This window comes from Lepidochelys kempii, chromosome 2, assembly GCF_965140265.1.
Source record: "Lepidochelys kempii isolate rLepKem1 chromosome 2, rLepKem1.hap2, whole genome shotgun sequence".
Taxonomy (NCBI): domain Eukaryota; kingdom Metazoa; phylum Chordata; order Testudines; family Cheloniidae; genus Lepidochelys; species Lepidochelys kempii.
This window is the reverse complement of record NC_133257.1, coordinates 265,316,344-265,336,150: the sequence shown is the minus strand read 5'-3', so window position 1 is coordinate 265,336,150 and position 19,807 is coordinate 265,316,344. Positions and strand designations below refer to the sequence as shown.

General features: G+C 47.5%; 1 protein-coding gene across 1 annotated transcript in view; it reads left to right on the top strand.

The window, feature by feature from the left end:
• Nucleotides 1-19,470, top strand: part of CCDC12 (coiled-coil domain containing 12) — an 85,756-nt gene extending 66,286 nt beyond the window's left edge. The window contains exons 3-8 of the mRNA XM_073334852.1: nucleotides 7,884-7,963; nucleotides 14,596-14,657; nucleotides 14,781-14,815; nucleotides 16,336-16,412; nucleotides 18,082-18,165; nucleotides 18,845-19,470. Coding sequence (XP_073190953.1) covers nucleotides 7,884-7,963; nucleotides 14,596-14,657; nucleotides 14,781-14,815; nucleotides 16,336-16,412; nucleotides 18,082-18,161 — 334 coding nt within the window. The 3' untranslated portion in view covers nucleotides 18,162-18,165; nucleotides 18,845-19,470. The remainder of the gene's footprint in view (nucleotides 1-7,883; nucleotides 7,964-14,595; nucleotides 14,658-14,780; nucleotides 14,816-16,335; nucleotides 16,413-18,081; nucleotides 18,166-18,844) is intronic.
• The last annotated feature ends 337 nt before the right edge of the window (nucleotides 19,471-19,807 follow it).

Below are 19,807 nucleotides of genomic sequence, written 5' to 3'. Positions count from 1 at the left end.
CTCACCAATTCGCCTAGGTGACTACAGACCCAGACCCTTGGATCTTAAGAACAATGAACAATCCTCCCAACACTTGCACCCCCCGTTTCCTGGGAAATGTTGGATAAAAAGCCTCACCAATTTGCATAGGTGACCACAGACCCAAACCCTTGGATCTGAGAACAATGAAAAAGCATTCAGTGTTTTACAAGAAGACTTTTAATAAAAAATAGAAGTAAATAGAAATAAAGAAATCCCCCCTGTAAAATCAGGATGGTAGATATCTTACAGGGTAATTAGATTCAAAAACATAGAGAACCCCTCTAGGCAAAACCTTAAGTTACAAAAAAGATACACAGACAGAAATAGTTATTCTATTCAGCACAATTCTTTTCTCAGCCATTTAAAGAAATCATAATCTAACACATACCTAGCTAGATTACTTACTAAAAGTTCTAAGGCTCCATTCCTGTTCTGTCCCTGGCCAAGACGACTACAGACAGACACACAAACCCTTTGTTTCTCTCCCTCCTCCCAGCTTTTGAAAGTATCTTGTCTCCTCATTGGTCATTTTGGTCAGGTGCCAGCGAGGTTACCTTTAGCTTCTTAACCCTTTACAGGTGAGAGGAGCTTTCCCCTGGCCAGGAGGGATTTCAAAGGGGTTTACCCTTCCCTTTATATTTATGACACGCCCCCCAAATCTCAGCTAGGGTGAAACACTGGCTGGGATTTCTTCCTGGAGCTCTAGGAAAACAGAGTTAATAAGACACATGCATCTCTAAATATACTACCAAGTACATAAAGACTAACAATATTTTCCACATCTCAAGGACGATTTTAACCAGTTGATTCTGGGAAACTTTCACGGGAGAGTGCATCAGCCACTTTGTTAGAAGCTCCTGAGATGTGTTGGATGTCGAAATCAAAATCTTGGAGAGCTAAACTCCACCGAAGAAGTTTTCTGTTAGTTTCTTTGACGGTGTGAAGCCACTTTAGTGCAGCATGGTCGGTTTGCAGGTGGAAACGCCGTCCCCAAACATATGGGCGTAGCTTTTCCAGAGCGTAGACAATGGCATAACATTCTTTTTCAGTGACTGACCAGTTGCTTTCCCTCTCAGACAGTTTTTTGCTGAGAAACACTACAGGGTGGAATTCTTGATCAGGTCCTTTCTGCATTAAAACTGCTCCCACACCACGCTCGGATGCATCTGTGGTTACTAGGAACGGTTTGTCAAAGTCTGGGGCCCTTAGTACAGGGTCAGACATGAGTGTCGCTTTAAGCTTGTTAAAGGCCTTCTGACACTTTCCGGTCCACTGAACAGCATTTGGCTGTTTCTTTTTGGTTAGGTCTGTCAGTGGGGCAGCGATTTGGCTGTAGTGCGGTACAAATCGTCTGTAATAACCGGCCAAGCCTAAGAAGGATTGAACCTGTTTCTTTGACTTTGGGACAGGCCACTTTTGGATAGCATCCACTTTGGCCTGTAGGGGGCTGATAGTTCCTTGACCCACCTGGTGTCCAAGGTAAGTCACTCTGTTTAGGCCTATTTGACACTTCTTAGCCTTAACAGTTAGTCCTGCCTCCCTTATGCGCTCAAGGACTTTTTGTAGATGTTCCAGGTGGTCTGCCCAGGAATCCGAAAATATGGCCACATCGTCAAGGTAGGCGACTGCATATTCTCCTAATCCCGCTAGGAGACCATCTACAAGTCTTTGGAAAGTGGCGGGTGCATTTCGCAGCCCGAAAGGGAGTACATTAAATTCATACAGCCCGAGATGTGTGATGAAGGCTGACCTTTCCTTGGCAGATTCATCTAGCGGTACCTGCCAGTACCCCTTGGTTAAGTCCAAGGTAGAGATGAACTGGGCCCTTCCCAGTTTCTCTAATAGTTCATCTGTGCGTGGCATGGGATAGTTGTCTGGGCGAGTTACAGCATTTAGCTTACGGTAGTCCACGCAAAAACGTATTTCCCCATCTGGTTTGGGAACTAGAACCACTGGAGATGCCCATGCACTTTCAGAGGGGCGGATTACACCCATCTGTAACATATCCTGGATCTCCCGTTCTATAGCAGTTTTAGCTTGAGGAGACACCCGGTAAGGGTGGACCCTAATTGGGTGAGCATTACCTGTGTCAATGGAGTGGTATGCCCGTTCAGTCAGTCCTGGGGTGGCTGAGAACGTTGGCGCGTAGCTAGTGCACAGCTCCTGGATCTGCTGTCGCTGCATACGCCCAAGGGTCATGGAGAGGTTCACCTCTTCCACACCACCAGCACATTTCCCTTCGTAGTAAACACCTTCAGGCCACTCAGCGTCGTCTCCTCCCTGGGCTGTAAACTGACAAACCTTTAATTCTCTGGAATAAAAGGGCTTTAGAGAATTAATATGGTACACCTTAGGCTTTCGGTTGGAGGTGGGGAATGCTATGAGATAATTAACAGCTCCCAGGCGCTCCTGGACCACGAATGGCCCTTCCCACGATGCTTCCATTTTATGGGCCTGGAGCGCCTTTAAGACCATGACCTGGTCTCCTACTTTGAAGGAACGCTCTCTGGCATGTTTATCATACCAGGCTTTTTGCTCTTTTTGAGCATCCTGTAAGTTTTCTCTAGCAAGGGCTAAAGAGGTTCGGAGGGTGTTTTGTAGGTTGGTTACAAAGTCCAGAATGTTAGTTCCTGGAGAAGGTGTAAATCCCTCCCATTGCTGCTTCACCAACTGCAATGGCCCCTTAACCTCACGGCCATATACAAGTTCAAATGGGGAAAACCCTAAACTGGGATGTGGTACAGCTCTGTAGGCAAAGAGCAACTGCTGCAATACTAGGTCCCAATCATTGGAGTGCTCATTTACGAATTTACGTATCATGGCCCCCAAAGTTCCATTAAACTTCTCCACCATGCCATTTGTTTGATGATGGTAAGGAGTGGCAACCAAGTGATTTACCCCATGAGCTTCCCAAAGGTTTTTCATAGTTCCTGCCAGGAAATTAGTCCCTGCATCTGTGAGGATGTCGGAGGGCCAACCTACCCTGGCAAAAATGTCTGCTAGTGCCTGGCACACACTTTTAGCCCTGGTGTTGCTTAGAGCTACTGCTTCCGGCCATCGGGTGGCAAAATCCATGAAAGTCAGTATGTACTGCTTTCCTCTGGGTGTCTTTTCCGGAAAAGGACCCAGAATATCCACAGCTACTCGCTGAAATGGAACTTCAATGATGGGGAGTGGCTGGAGAGGAGCTTTGACCTGGTCTTGGGGTTTTCCCACTCTTTGGCACACCTCACAAGACTGGACATAGGTAGAAACATCCTTGCCCATTCCCTCCCAGTGGAATGACCCCCCCAAACGGTCTTTGGTCCTGTTCACCCCAGCATGGCCACTAGGGTGATCATGGGCTAAGCTCAAGAGCTTGGCCCGGTATTTAGTTGGAACTACCAACTGTCTCTGAGGATGCCAGTCTTCCTGGTGTCCCCCAGAAAGAGTTTCCTTGTATAAAAGTCCTCTTTCTACAACAAACCTGGATCGATTAGAAGAGCTGAGAGGCGGTGGGTTGCTCCGTGCCGCCGTCCAAGCTCTCTGGAGGCTTTCATCTGCTTCTTGTTCGGTCTGGAACTGTTCCCTTGATGCTGGAGACATCAGTTCCTCATGGGATTGTGGACCTAGGCTTGGTCCCTCTGGAAGCGATATAGGGGATGGAGCTGTTTCTGTTGACTGTGAACCGCTCTCCGCTGGTGCACTATGTTGGGATTCAGGCTCCGGCTGAGCCTCTTGTGTAGGGTTATCGGCTGCTGCCAGTTCAGGTTTGGTGGGGCCCTCTGGTGTTGAGGTTGCAAGTACTGGATTCAGTGCTGACACGGGGTCTGGTGTTGGTTGTTCGGCTGGTTCCGGTTCTGGGACTGGTTCCGTCTGGGTCTCTGGATCCACTACTGCTGTTGCAGACATTGGCCTGGGGTCCAGGTCCATCACCTCTGACTGGGTCCTGATAGAAGTTTCCGGAACAGAGCTAGGCCTCACGGCTTGTTTAGCCTGGTTGCGGGTGACCATTCCCACCCTCTTGGCCTGCTTCACATGATTGGCCAAGTCTTCCCCCAACAGCATGGGGATGGGATAATCATCATAGACTGCAAAAGTCCACATTCCTGACCAGCCCTTGTACTGGACAGGCAACTTGGCTGTAGGCAAATTGAAAGAGTTGGACTTGAAGGGTTGAATCGTCACTTGGATCTCTGGGTTGATTAAATTGGGGTCCACTAAGGAAGCATGGATAGCTGACACTTGTGCTCCGGTGTCCCTCCACGCGGTGACCTTCTTCCCGCCCACACTCACAGTTTCCCTCCGCTCCAAGGGTATCTGGGAGGTATCTGGGCCTGTGGACCTCTGGTGTGATTCCGGTGCAATGAACTGTAATCTGTTGGGGTTCTTGGGGCAGTTGGCCTTTACATGCCCCAGCTCGTTACACTTAAAACATCGTCCAGCTGACGGGTCACTGGGACGAGGAGGGTTGCTGGAGAACGGGGTGGTGGGACGATAAGGGGTCTGGAGGGTTCTTTGGGAGGTAGGTGGGGCTTTGGGCGGCCCCCGGTAATAGGGTGTGGTCTGGGGTGGTCCCTTCTGGTCTCCGCTCCAACTGCGACCAGTTTTCTTCTTCTCTGCCACCTCCACCCATCTGGCTCCAATCTCTCCTGCCTCGATTACGGTTTTGGGTTTCCCATCTAGGATGTATCTTTCTATTTCCTCAGGAACACCCTCTAAGAATTGTTCCATTTGCATTAGGAAGGGCAAATTTACTGGAGATTCAACACTTGCTCCTGATATCCAGGCATCCCAATGTTTCACAATGTGGTAGGCATGTCGGGTAAATGACATGTCTGGTTTCCACCTTAGGGCTCTGAACCTCCGACGAGACTGCTCGGGTGTTATCCCCATTCTGACTCTCGCCTTGGATTTAAACAGTTCATACTTGTTCATGTGTTCTTTAGGCATTTCAGCTGCCACCTCAGCTAAGGGTCCACTGAGCTGCGGCCTCAGCTCTACCATGTATTGGTCAGTAGAGATGTTGTACCCAAGGCAGGCCCTTTCGAAGTTTTCTAAGAAGGTCTCAGTATCATCACCTGCCTTGTAGGTGGGGAACTTTCTGGGATGGGAAGTGGTACCTGGAGAAGGATTGCTAGGGTTTGTTGGTATATTCTGCTGGGCCTTTATCCTCTCCACCTCCTCCACATGCTTCCTCTCTTTTTCCTTCTCCTCCTCCACATGCTTCCTCTCTTTTTCCTTCTCCTCCTCCACATGCTTCCTTGCCTCCATTTCCCTCTTGTGGGCAGCCTCCTGTACCTCCTTCTCCAGCCGCATGAGTTCTATCTGTCTTTCATGTTCCCTTTGTTTTTCCTCAGCCTGAAATTTGGCTAATTCCAGCTGTAGTCGAGCTGAGGATTTGGTCATTCTAACCTCTCTGTTTTTAACTAACTTTACACTAAAAGTTCTAAGGCTCCATTCCTGTTCTGTCCCTGGCCAAGACGACTACAGACAGACACACAAACCCTTTGTTTCTCTCCCTCCTCCCAGCTTTTGAAAGTATCTTGTCTCCTCATTGGTCATTTTGGTCAGGTGCCAGCGAGGTTACCTTTAGCTTCTTAACCCTTTACAGGTGAGAGGAGCTTTCCCCTGGCCAGGAGGGATTTCAAAGGGGTTTACCCTTCCCTTTATATTTATGACAAACGTTTGGGAGGATTTTGGGGGGAAAGACATTTCCAAATGGACTCTTTCCTAGTAATATACTGGTTAGATGTTTGGTGGTGGCAGCGAAAGTCCAAGGGCAAAAGGTAAAATAGTTTGTACCTTGGGGAAGTTTTAACCTAAGATGGTAAAAATAAGCTTAAGAGGTTTTCATGCAGGTCCCCACATCTGTACCCTAGAGTTCAGAGTGGGGAAGAAACCTTGACAATGGCATACCTCACATATAACTTGCCTTTAAAGACAGAGGCCCTAGCATCCAGTGGGAAATGGCCTCTGTGTTAAAACTGGCCATTAAAAGTTGAAAAATCCCAAATTGCTCCATCACTGATTTTTTTTTTTTTTAAAGGGAAAAAAACAATTCAGTACTTACGCAGGATCTAGATGAAAAAGTGTTGTCATCCAATAAGCTGCCCAGCAGCAGTCAAATGCTCTTCCAGGGCTGTTCTGACTGATGCAAGTGCCTAACCAAAAAGTGAGTTAATTTCAAGGTTCATTACAAATAGAAGAGCCTGCAGCCCCTTAGGTATCGCAGGGTAGGTATGAATTTCTGGGTATGAATTACTCTCCAGTGCATCATTTAAGAAATGGTTTTTAGAACAGCGTGATTGGCTCCCACCCCTTGGCTTTTTCTCTAAGCCTCTTGTCCATCTCCCCTCCCCCACAATTTTTAATGCATTTTGCAGTTTAAACTGAGGGCCTTAAAGATGCATTAACAATTTAAACCAATCGAAAGCTTTAGAGCATCTTGAACAGATAAACCAATCTAAAGTGTTGGATTGTTTTAATCTTCTTAATTTGCCTTATGGGCTAAAATACTATTCTATAGCACCAGCTGTTGCTTAGCATTGTTCACAAGCACATGAGACATGGTCTTGCCTTCCAAGGCCCTGATCTTGCAAAAGCATGTGCAGATGCTTGCTTATTATTATTATTTGTCTGACTGTGGCACCAGGGACCCCTACTGTGCGAGATGATGTACAAGTAATCCCACTGAAGTAATGAGGTTACACACATGAATAAAGTTACATATGTGCAGGGTCAGGACCTCCATTAGTATTGAAACACCTAAAAAAATAGACTTAAACCGGAAAAAGATTATGAAAAGGACCAAAAAATGGACCCAATAGGAGAGGGGTTCGGCAGCATCTCTGGAACTCTTCACATCTGGGCCTGGAAAGAATTGGAAGGGTTAACGAACACACATCTCGATGCTGAGCATAGTTTCCCTCTGCCTGCCCACACAGCCCGAGTGGAAGAACTCTGCACAGAAATCCACATTGCGTTCTCTTTGCATGTTCCTTTGCGCTCACCTTCCATAAATAGCTGGGTTTAAACACTCTGGATATGAGGCAAACAAGGGCTGTTCAATTCCAATTAACCTTTAAATGATCTCTTACCTTGAAATATGCCATTATTTTCTTGCACCTTGACCTGATACCAGTTCTGTGGCTCTGTTGGCTTCAGTCACGTCAGCAATGGCATTATGCCACAGGTGAATGGACCCCATTGTGGCTTTCCTGCTGGGAGAATCAAACCCGCTTGTTTCAGTGTAATGCCATGTGTATCGAAGCAGTGAAATATGGACCCCTCCACAGCCAGGACTTCCCTATAGATGCACTGTTTGCCACAGAGAAAATGCTTGAGTAGGTGGCTGGTCTGTCGAATTTGCCTCTCTTCAAGGGGCAACCAGCCTTAATTGTGTCCATCTAGTTCAAAGTCTCTCTTCTTATTTATTGATTATAGGGATGGAGCTAGGCTGTCCTCAATGGTGGCAGATGACGGAACAAGAAGCAATGGTCTCAAGTTGCAGTGGGGGCAGTCTAGGTTGGATATTAGGAAACAGTATTTCACTAGGAGGGTGATGAAGCACTGGAATGGGTTACCTAGGGAGGTGGTGGAATCTCCATCCTTAGAGGTTTTTAAGGTCTGGCTTGACTAAGGTCTGGCTTGACAAAGCCCTGGCTGGGATGATTTAGTTGGTGTTGGCCCTGCTTTGAGCAGGGGTTGGACTAGATGACCTTCTGAGGTCTCTTCCAACTCTAATATTCTATGATTGGAGAAAGTGAGAACTTTGGCTTCTGCATTTCTGTTCTTATGCATGACAGTTAAGATGGTGGCAGCCTGGTGAGGGGGATGTGCATGTGTTTATGCTTCTCCTGCTTTCTCCCCTTCCTTTCTAGGGAGCTCAAGCTGCGAAATTACGTTCCTGAGGATGAAGATCTCAAGAAAAGGAAGGTGCCTCAGGCCAAGCCAGCCTCAGGTAGGTGCTGGAGAGGGAGTTTTTGAGAGCTTGGGAAGGTCGTAACGATGCCTTCCCCCATTCTCCCAGGCAGGATCCCCTGGGAGAATAACGTGAGGGGGAAAGGAGGGCAGGAGAGCTGGCTGTATTTTAAAGAATCCTTATTGAGGTTACAGGGACAAACCATCCCAATGTGTAGAAAGAATAGTAAATATGACAGGCGACCAGCTTGGCTTAACAGTGAAATCCTTGCTGACCTTAAACACAAAAAAGAAGCTTACAAGAAGTGGAAGACTGGACAAATGAGCAGGGAGGAATGTAAAAAATATTGCCCAGGCATGCAGGAGTGAAATCAGGAAGGTCAAATCACATTTGGAGTTGCAGCTAGCAAGAGATGTTAAGAGTAACAAGAAGGGTTTCTTCAGGTATGTTAGCAACAAGAAGAAATTCAAGGAAAGTGTGGGCCCCTTACTGAATGAAGGAGACAACCTAGTGACAGAGGATGTGGAAAAAGCTAATGTACTCAGTGCTTTTTTTGCCTCTGTCTTCACGAACAAGGTCAGCTCCCAGACTACTGCACTGGGCAGCACAGCATGGGGAGCGAGGTGACCAGCCCTTTGTGGAGAAAGAAGTGGTTCGGGACTATTTAGAAAAGCTGGACGAGCACAAGTTCATGGGGCTGGATGTGCTGCATCCGAGAGTGCTAAAGGAGTTGGCAGATGTGATTGCAGAGCCATTGGCCATTATCTTTGAAAACTCATGGTGATTAGGGGAGGTCCCAGAAGACTGGAAAAAGGCTAATGTCGTGCCCATCTTTTAAAAAAGGAAAGGAGGAGGATCCTGGGAACTACAGACCAGTCAGCTTCACCTCAGTCCCTGGAAAAATCATGGAGCAGGTCCTCAAGGAATCAATTCTGAAGCACTTAGAGGAGAGGAAAGTGATCAGGAACAGTCAGCATGGATTCACCAAGGGCAAGTCATGCCTGACTAATCTAATTGCCTTCTATGACGAGATAACTGGCTCTGTGGATGAGGGGAAAGCAGTGGACGTGTTGTTCCTTGACTTTAGCAAAGCTTTTGACACGGTCTCCCACAGTATTCTTGCCAGCAAGTTAAAGAAGTATGGGCTGGATGAATGGACTATAAGGTGGATAGAAAGCTGGCTAGATCATCCGGTTCAATGGGTAGTGATCAATGGCTCCATGTCTAGTTGGCCACGTGTATCAAGCGGAGTGCCCCAAGGGTTGGTCCTGGAGCTAGTTTTGTTCAATATCTTCATTAATGATCTGGAGGATGGTGTGGATTGCACCCTCAGCAAGTTTGCCGATGACACTAGACTGGGAGGAAAGCTAGATACGCTGGAGGGTAGGGATAGGATACAGAGGGACTTAGACAAATTGGAGGATTGGGCCAAAAGAAATCTGATGAGGTTCAACAAGGACAAGTGCAGAGTCCTGCACTTAGGATGGAAGAATCCCATGCACCGCTACAGACTAGGGACCGAATGGCTCGGCAACAGTTCTGCAGAATAGGACCTAGGAGTTACAGTGGACAAGAAGCTGGATATGAGTCAACAATGTGCCCTTGTTGCCAAGAAGGCCAGTGGCATTTTGGGGTGTATAAGTAGGGGCATTGCCAGCAGATCGAGGGATTTGATTGTTCCCCTCTGTTCGACATTGGTGAGGCCTCATCTGGAGTACTGTGTCCAGTTTTGGACCCCACGCTACAAGAAGGATGTGGAAAAATTGGAAAGCGTCCAGCGGAGGGCAACAGAAATGATTAGGGGACTGGAACGCATGACTTACGAGGAGAGGCTGAGGGAATTGGGATTGTTTAGTCTGCGGGAGAGAAGAATGAGGGGGGATTTGATAGCTGTTTTCAACTACCTGAAAGGGGGTTCCAAAGAGGATGGATCTAGACTGTTCTCCGTAGTAGCAGATGACAGAACAAGGAGTAATAGTCTCAAGTTGCAGTGGGGGAGGTTTAGGTTGGATATTAGGAAAACCTTTTTCACTAGGAGGGTGGTGAAACACTGGAATGCATTACCTAGGGAGGTGGTGGAATCTTCTTCCTTAGAAGTTTTTAAGGTCAGGCTTGACAAAGTTCTGGCTGGGATGATTTAGTTGGTGTTGGTCCTGCTTTGAGCAGGTGGTTGGACTAGATGACCTCCTGAGGTCCCTTCCAACCCTGATATTCTATGATATTTAAAAAACAAAACGTAGAAGATGTGAAAGATACTGGATTGATCACCCTGGAGAGTGAAGTCCTCTGCCTATAAGACAGGGTCAGCAGCAGGCCCAATTTCCTGCACCTTGCCCTATCTGGAGAGACCACCTCTGCTAGTGCTGTAGCAGGAATGCTTCAATCCTTGGCCTCTGCTCTACCTGCCAACAAGGGCCCCGTTACAGTTTTCATCTAGATCCTTTCCACTCGTCACTGGGAGGAGATCCACTATACTCATTTGATGCTGGCTGCCAAGCAGCTGTCCATCCGTTAAGCCACTGACCTTCGCTACCTTTGACCCTGTGACCTTGAGGGGAAAGGTTCCATATCACCAGTACTTTCTTTTTTAATTCAAACCAAGTGTTGGAAACCTGCCTAACTTTTTTTTTTCAGTCTGATTTATTATGATAAACCAGGTGGCGCTGGGCATGTGCCTACCACTCTGGGAATTTAGTACCAGCTGCACTCCCCGCTCTGAAGAGATTAGTCTAACCGAGTCTCTCTCCAGTATTTACACTGTTATTGCTCCTCCCACGTCGGTCAGTCTTAATGTCAAACTTGGTCCAACTCAGCTGTGTGGTACCCAGTGCCCGGTTGGGGAATCTCGAATGGCTCGGAGAGTGAATGAAATCATCGTTCCCAGCAGTATCTGAGAATTGAGCAAATAGTCCCTGCATCCTAGACACCATCTGAGTGTGACAGTGAATTGGCCCTACAGAGACTAGACTAGAGTGGTTCAGTTCCCATGTCTGGGTTTTTATACTTCATATAAACCTCTCCCACAGACTGTGGCGATTACTAGCGGGAAATGAGCAGGAGTTGGGACGGCATAGGCAGGAACAACAGCGTGGCTTCACCTCCCAGCAGATGTAGCTGCCACGTCATTTATGCTTATGTTTCCAAAGAATGGGCCAGAGGCTTCTCAACAGGGCAATCAATCCTTTCTTCTCTGGCTCATGGGTTTGACTCCAGCTTGGGTTAGAAGTGATGGAAAGGGCTTTCCTGCTTATCGGCAGTGTGAGATGGCCTGTGTGAAATGAGTCTGTGAGGTTCAGAACCAATTCTGTTACACCGGAGTCTGTCTCTCACTAACAGGCTCCGTTGAGCGGCTCGGCAGATGTGCCAAGGATCGAAGGAGCATGGAGGCCGCCCTCCAGTGGTGGTTCCCTTGAGGTCGGGGTTGAGGCACATCAGTGTGACCGTGTGGAGGAGATTATATTGTGACTGCCCTTGCCGAAGCTTTTCTGTGGGCCCACAGCATTGGGCCAAAGGTTCCCAACGTGGGTGCCTAAAATTAGCTATGGAAAGCCAAATTCAGGCCTGTAAAGTAGTCATTTGATTTTCAGAGGAGCAGGGCTCTCCTGGAAGTCAGTGAGAGCTGTGAGTGCCCAGCACCCTCCGAGAATCAGGCCACTTCTATTCAGGTACCTAACTTTTTAAACAACTATGTTTGAAACTATTAGCCATAACTTCAGGGATTTCAATCTGGCACCGTTCTCCAGCTTGAAAATTCATGTACCCTTAATTAATGTAAAACAAAAATCCCGATTTGTCTTGCTGCCAGCATGGTGGTGGTAAACCCTCACAGAAGAGAGCTCTTTAAAATATGTGCCAAACAATGGGAGTGGCAGGAATGAGTTCGGGGTATTCCTCTTCATCCTTTCCAGAGTGCTGAGTGCGGGAGTGGTGGCTATAATTAGAAATACTGGGGCCTCTGTGGATCTCAGCTATGGGCAGAATCTCATAGTTTGCCCTCCTGGGAAACAATAACGGCATTTTCCCACAGTCATCAGAGTGGGAAGGGGGCATAGCTGCCTCAATTGTTTCCAGGGATGTCTGAGAACCGGTCGTCTTTACCAGCCTCTCGACAGAGCTATGACCTCCTTTAAAGAGAACACCAGCGGCTTGTAATAGACCAACGCTGCCTTCAGGAGCCTTGCCTCTGAAAGCGTGTGGTGCTGTATGTCTTGGGAGAGGAGTTGCTCTGTAGCTAAAGCATGGAAATTTGGGGTTTAGGCTTGTTTAAAATCATTGATTTGGTTGCGGGGGGGGGGGGGGGGGGGGCAGAGATAAGTCAGGAATCCTGATGTGTATCAAAACAGGGTGTATTCATTTAAAACCACATAAGTAAATTAGTTTGACGTAGAGGTCAGGTAACAAAATGGAGAGGACCTCTCTACTGCAAGTCCTCCCATGTCACAGCCTGATCTTACAGTATGGAGCAGTGATTCTCGACCTATTTACTATTGTGGGCTGCATGTGCAGCTCTCTGTGTTATGTGGGCCGCATCCACACACTATATATACTTCCTGTATGGCCCTGACGATGTCACATGGGCTGCAGCTGTAGTGGGCTGCTAGGAGCCCGCGAGCCACAGGTTGAGAACCACTGGTATAGAGAGAGCTCCTTCCTGTCGCCTGAACTGAACCACGCTCTAAGCAGAGTCGGTATCTAACCATATTATAGTCCTAGCCTGAGTTTGCCAAGGGAGTAGAGCAGGTTCTGCTCTGTGACAGCCCCCTTCACTAATCCTACTTCATCTTTTCCGTGTTTCTGTGTTTTTGTTTCCATCATTCAAATCCATTTCCTCTCTGGCCAGGAGCATCCATGGAAGCACAAAACAGGCACAAATTAAACCAACAGGCTAGAGTTTCCCACTCCTCAATGGGCATCTGCAGTCTGCATTTCTAACACCCGGGGGAGGGAGCATGGGATAGAAATAGCACTCGCAAGTGCAGAGTCATGGCCACCAGTAAATATTGCTGTGCTCGGAGTGTCCGGGCCTCTCCCTCTTGCAATGTCTGAGCAGAAAGAAAGATGGAATTCTGCCGTTGGTTTCTCCCTGTCTCTTGTTCCACTTGAGGCTTTACATTAGTTTTGAAGCAGGGATTTTAATCTAGTTTGGGTACTTCTCTGAGTTCAGAGTTCTCCCGGTCGGGGTGTTTCATTCTCAGTGGTGGATGTGCCCATCACAGGAGGGAAGGAGGTATCATATGCTGTGTGTAAGTCTGAGTTCTGGGATGGATAATGTAAAGAATTACGATAAGGAGTTTAAAAGTAACTTGCCACAGAGCTGTGGAGTGGGAAGTCTCCCATGATTACTCTAAATACAGTAATAGCTGGGAATAAAGTTTGCCAATCATCTTTTCAGTGCTTCAGATTGTGGGGCTCTGTCCTTCCACTAAGACAGTGTTTCTCAGCGACCAGTGGACTGGTGCCAGTCCCTGAGATCCCCCTACCGCAGTCTAGGAAGGCAGCAAGCTGGTCCCTGTTGAGAGGGACGGCTCTAGAAAATGCTACTCCTGCAGGAAGGCTCTGTCCTGTGCATCCCTACTTGCTTTAAATTGACATAGTCAACTCAAGTCATATGTTATAAGCAAATCCATTTCCTTTCCAATGTTACAGCAGCAGAGGTTGGACTCAAACCGGGTTTTAATATAGTTGACTTCAGGACTGCTGCTGTTCACTTCTTGCATTTCTCTCGGTTCGGACGATGGACATCAGTTTCACGGTCTGTTTTGCTTCTGGAGTGCAGTGTTTGGGTTGCAAAAGTTGCAGGGGAATGTTTTTGTAGAGAAGCATGCCTGTTGGGGTTAGGTTTTGTAAAAGCTTCTTAAATACCAAAGTGAAGCATCGTCTTCATGCTGGCTTTCTTATAAGTCACTTTGTTAACATCACATCAGCCATGCTATCAGAGGCTCGTTCACCTGCACATCTACCAATGTGATATATGCCATCATGTGCCAGCAATGCCCCTCTGCCATGTACATCGGTCAAACTGGACAGTCTCTACGTAAAAGAATAAATGGACACAAATCAGACGTCAAGAATTATAACATTCAAAAACCTGTCGGAGAACACTTCAATCTCTCAGATCACTAGATTAGAGATCTAAAAGTCGCAATTCTTCAACAAAAAAACTTCAAAAACAGACTCCAATGAGAGACTGCTGAATTGGAATTAATTTGCAAACTGGACACTATTAAATTAGGCTTGAAAAAGACTGGGAGTGGATGGGTCATTACACAAAGTAAAACTATTTCCCCATGTTTAGTCCATATGTGACACCCCTCCCCCCCCCGTTCCTCACACGTTCTTGTCAACTGCTGGAAATGGCCCATCTTGATTATCATTACAAAAGGTTTCTTTTCTCTCTTCCTGGTAATAGCTCACCTTAACGGATTACTCTCGTTACAGTGTGTATGGTAACACCCATTGTTTCATGTTCTCTGTGTATATAAAATCGTCCTAATGTATTTTCCACTGCATGCATCTGATGAAGTGGGCAGTAGCCAATGAAAGCTTATGCTCAAATAAATTTGTTGGTCTCTAAGGTGCCACAAGTCCTCCTGTTCTTTTTGCGGATACAGAGTAACACGGCTGCTACTCCTGAAATTTGTTAACATTTGTTGTTCTGTTGTTCCCTCTAGTGGAAGATAAGGTGAAAGACCAACTGGAAGCAGCGAAGCCAGAGCCTATTATTGAAGAAGTGGTATGTGTCTTGGTCTTCAGTACCTGCTTTGAAATATAATTGTGCACACTTGTAAACTCACTCTTTTCCATTACATGAGTTTGGTTGATCTTAATCAGAATTCCTTTGTTCCTTTTCCCCTAGGATTTGGCAAACCTCGCCCCCAGAAAGCCAGACTGGTAAGCGCGATTTTAGGAATCAGCTTGCATAGATTCAGTCCTTTTAGTCCTAAACATCCGTGTGTGTGTTCATGGTCACAGGGACGCTCTCCAGCTATTTCCATAACTTTAACCCTGTTAAGGTTGTACCACCTGGGATTACAAAAAATTGGGAAACTTATGTTCAGTATCAAGGGAAACTTCCCAGTAGCGAGATCTGAGCATAGAACAGTCTCCTAAGGAGAGAAATAAAATCCCCATCCCTGGACATCACAAAAGTTAGACTGCAGAAAACCCTAGTAAATGTCCTGTAGAGAATGAACAAGCTCTGGCTTTTGGGATTAGCTAGATGGGACAGATAAGTGGTGCTGATCTCCACCTTCTGGGAGTTTCTAGGATGGATACAATTTGTCTTGTTTCTATTTGCCTAATGATGAAAGGATCTGGTGAAGCTTGTATTCTTTGCATTGCCGTTGCATGTGGAGGCTCGATTGGGGTCAAGGCCCTGGTGTGCTTGATACTGTACAAACACACTGTGAACGATGGTCCCACAGCATGACAGCACCCTGATTTCAGCATGTGGACAGGCACCAGGCTTCACGCACACAGCTGGAACAGCATGTGCAGGATAACAAGCTAAGGAATATGTTACTGACAGGGCCTTCCGAAGCCAAGAGCATCTGTGTTCAAAGAGTGTGGGACAGGTTTCTGATGGAAGTGAGGGGCACAGAAGGGCCTGGCCCAATGTTCTCCTCAGCTGGATTTTCACATCCTCCTGTTCTGAAGCCCGATAGATGGAGGTGGCCTGTGTGGCCGCTCAGCAGTGGGTGCGTTAGACCGTTTCTCCCCAAGGGGTCCTCACTGGTTGAGTGTTGGTGTTTTGGGCTCAGCTGGTGAGTTGGCTTCTCTTTGAGTTTGACTGTTGTTGTGCCACATGGATCGCTGGGCACGGGCGTTGAGGAGGGACTAATGTGAGTTGTGGGTCTTGCGAAGTGTCAGCAATTCAGAGACACTTGTGGCCACCAGGAATCTCATGGAATCCTCGGTCTTGTAGATGGTCTCTTCTCACACTTAGGAAGGGCAAGAATTGCCCTGTGGGGAGGGGCAGAGGCCAAAGATTTCTTCATTCCCCTTCTTCCCCCAGTGAGGTGAAACTCCCCCGCGCCCCCATGAAGCTGGCACTTTTCTTACCCTTTCCATCTAATTCCTGTTTTAAGGGAATGCCGCTGCTCCCCTGCTCTGGTGGTGGTATTTAGGGACCACCAGTGGCAGGGGTATTCCATCCGACTGGTCTGCATGGCTCTTGCATTGGCTCTGATGATGATTAAAGTGCTGGCAGCTTGCTCTGCAAGACACAGTCTCTGCCCCCAAGGAGCTTACACTGTAGATGCGGTGTTTGTGGCTGTTCTTCATTTGAGACCCCAGACTGGCTCTGAATAGACTCATGGATCCCTTCTGCTGGGCTAGCTGGTGGGCTAGCTTTGTGTCTGGGTGTGCTTGTGTGTTGGGCTTTTTTGCTAAATTACAATCCTCTCCCCCAGGGATTTAAAGCGAGACGTAGCCAAGAAACTGGAAAAACTGGAGAAGAGAACGCAAAGGGCAATTGCTGAATTGATAAGTAAGTGCACTGCTGCTGTTGAACTAACGTGGAAATGGTTATAGACTTGGAAGGACTGGGGCCAAGATTTTTCAAAGGCAGGAGACAAAAATTAGGCTCTTTAATTGATCTGTATGAATCTGTATAAGTGCTCCCAGCAGTTGCTTCTGAGCTCAGAAGGATCTCCGGGGGAGCTCAGCTCTTTGAGAAGCAGACTATTTACTTAGGTGCCTCCATATTTATCTTTGAAAATCGTGGCCTCATTTTCAGGCAGTAAATATTGTTGATGGTCCGTGACGCACTTCAGGGTGCAATTCAGACCAGTGGGAGGTTGGGTCACCACTTGTATTACAACCCTGAATGCCCCGAAGTGCTGCTTTTGCTCCCTGCCTGGATCTCCTCCAGAACCCAAAGGGCTGGTTCCTTTGTCATTTTAGGTGAGAGAGAGAATTTGGGTTTTCTGCCCCTTTCTTTTATAGTCCAGTGAACCTTTGAAATGGATTCTTCTGAAGGTTACCCTCAAAGTACGGTTCCTTCAAGCTGTGAGGAAGGCAACATTGAGTCTGGTGGAGAAGGAAGTTCCCTGCTCTTTCTTCCCTCCCAGGTGTTTGCTAAAATGCAAAGTGTTCTCTTTCCTGTGATCTCCTCCCCTTCTTAGTTTGATGGCCCCATTTACTGCTTATATGTCAATTGAGGTAAACGCCCATTCCTTTCTTTAGGACAGACCAGTTTACCAAATCCCCGGGACATGCCTGGTTTAAACACACGTTAGTCATAATTCCAGCATGTACTCAGAACTCTTTACACACTACACAAGCCTAGTAATGATCAGTGACTTATTAGTTTTCAAATCATTCTGCACAAGGTGTGTTTTGTATAAAGAGTATTACAGTTGTGTGTAGCGTGTGAACAGAGAGGTGCGTAGGGTCACAGCCAGTTTCTCACTCAGTCTAGAAAGCAACAGAAAGGACTTTACAACACGAGTGGAAATGAACAGAGAGAGTGTTTTAAACATGTTGGACTTGTAGAGAGCTGGAGCTCTCTGGACAACGCTTAGCACCGATGCTGTAACTTTATTTCCAGTTCTGCTCTGAATCTTCATGGCTGAGAACGATCTCCAGTGCAAGCTCAGTGGAACTCGGCAGAACTTTTTAAAACGAAAGGCTGTGGAATAGTGTCAGGAATGAGCCCCCCAGGTGCCCTCTCTCTAGAGGCATTGAGGTGGTCTCTGGAGTGAAGAGTAATGCTGCCTTCCTCTGGTAGTCAGCCAGCCAGATTGTGTTGGTCCTCAGACCATGTTTCCAGCCAAGCCCTCACCGGATATGTCTAAACCATTGTTAGTTCCCCTTGATTGCTTCCCTGATGGGTGGGTGGCTGGTTCGGGGAGGGGTAATACGGCTGCCCACCGTGGGCAGATAGACATGTCTATGGGATGTGCCCCGAGGCTACAGTGGTACAGGTTGCACAGTAGAATCCAGATTCGCCCAGCCAGTTGGGTGACACCCACATCCACTCCAGAAATAACTGGGACCTGAGCCAATTCAGAGTCAATGGAGCAGGGAGACTTGCTGGCAAGGTTGGTGGACATCCTGGAAGTTTGGGTAGCACAGTTCAGATCACCCCCTTAACGTGCCGTTCTAAACTCTGGTTACACAATGATTGCTGACTGGCTTTTCTGTTGCCCGCACAGGAGAGCGATTGAGAGGCCAAGAGGAAGAACTGGCATCAGCTGTTGGATCAGCAAAGCAGGAAGGAAGTGATTCTGATTAAGGAGGTCTGGTTAGCTGTCTCAGAGCACAGACGCATTGGGACTTGTCAGATTGGTCTTGTCACTCTTGCTTACAGAATCCTTAACTCCCTTGGACTTGGGTAGAGGGTAGTGTCTCTCTGAGACTTGAATGCTTTAGCCACAGCTCCTAAAGGGGCAGGTATGGGGAGCCCTGTCTAGACCCACAAGCATGTGGCTTGCTGTGTGTGAGCATTTCACACGGGAATGCTCCATGCAACGTGCATGTTGCACGCTGCGTTCTCATCCCCCGGTGAGCGTGCCTGGCTCTCTGGCTCAGCTTCACAGGGGGTGATCGTTGCAGTATGTGGTTTGGGATTGCTGGGGGGAGGGTGTCCAATGGAGCTTTTCTGGACTTTTGATGAAGGAAAAGTTCTCGGATAAAGCACTGGATCAGATTAAAGGAGCAAATGGCTCATGAGTGGCATGCGGGACACCACATAGCCCTGTGCTTAGCTATCATCCCTGGGAACTTCACCTGAGAATTGTGGCCCCTACCTACACTGGTCAGGGAATAGTGGAGCATCTTTCTAGCCCAAGCCGTGTTTAAGAGCAGTGTGCTAGAGAAGTGCGAACGCTTTCTTTGGCCAGTGCAGACACTGTGTTTCTATGCTGTGTGTGTGCATATAGAGCCAATTCCTTTGCTGACCTCTTATCTCTCCTGCAGACAGCTGAGCACATGGCATAACTGTGTAATATACAAGAGGGGCTGGTGAGCTGTCGTCACTTAAACGGATGAGGGATGAAGCCTCTCCTTGCATGGGCGACTTTGCTGAGGGCAAGAAAAGACCAATGACTGTACAAAAGAATCCCGAAATGGCCTTGCAGCTGGAAAGCTTTCTGCGTGGTCACTAAAAGCGGCCTTGCCTGCAGTCTAGAAGAGATTCATGTACGATTCATATTGTTCCCTTTTGCTTTTTACACACACCCACACCCACACCCCCCCCCCCCCAGGAGGTTGTGGAGCATGTGCCGTATCGGTGGGCTTTGTTACGGATAAAACTGGGCTGCCACATAAAAAAAAAAAAATTTTTTTATAATAAAATGATCCGGCAACGGTGCAAAATGTCCCGTTCCTGCGCTGGGCGCATCAGTTCAGCGGGGAGGGCACGAGAGCATGTGCCGCAGAGGTAGTTAATTTCACATTGGGTTTAGTCTGTGGGCCGGCTGCATCTGCTTTGTGGGGGAGGAAGTGTTCCCTGGGCAGCATCAGCTCAGGAGCGCACAGCTGAGGAGCCGCAGCTGTGAACACGCCCCATTCAGTGTCAGATTATTCCTATGACTTTCTAAAACCTGTGTTGATATTCACAGCTCTGCAGGAGCTTGGGCCTTTGGCTCTTTTTGAATAATGAATCCTTTTCAGTGGCCCTAACTTCACGGGGAGCATCAGGGTGCGTTCCTAGGTCCCCTTTGTGAGAGCGGGGTCCCCTTTGCCCTGGGATGTGGACCAGGCTAGCCAACTCCTGATTGAATCACTGTTGTGGTAGCAGCATTCCCATAAGTGTGGGATTTATTTAAAAGCTCACTTTGTGTGGTACAAATGCAAATCACTCTGAAGACATTGTAAAGGATAGACCTGTCGTAGAGAGCAGCTAGTGATGAAGGTTGTAAACACTTTGAGGAAGACGGA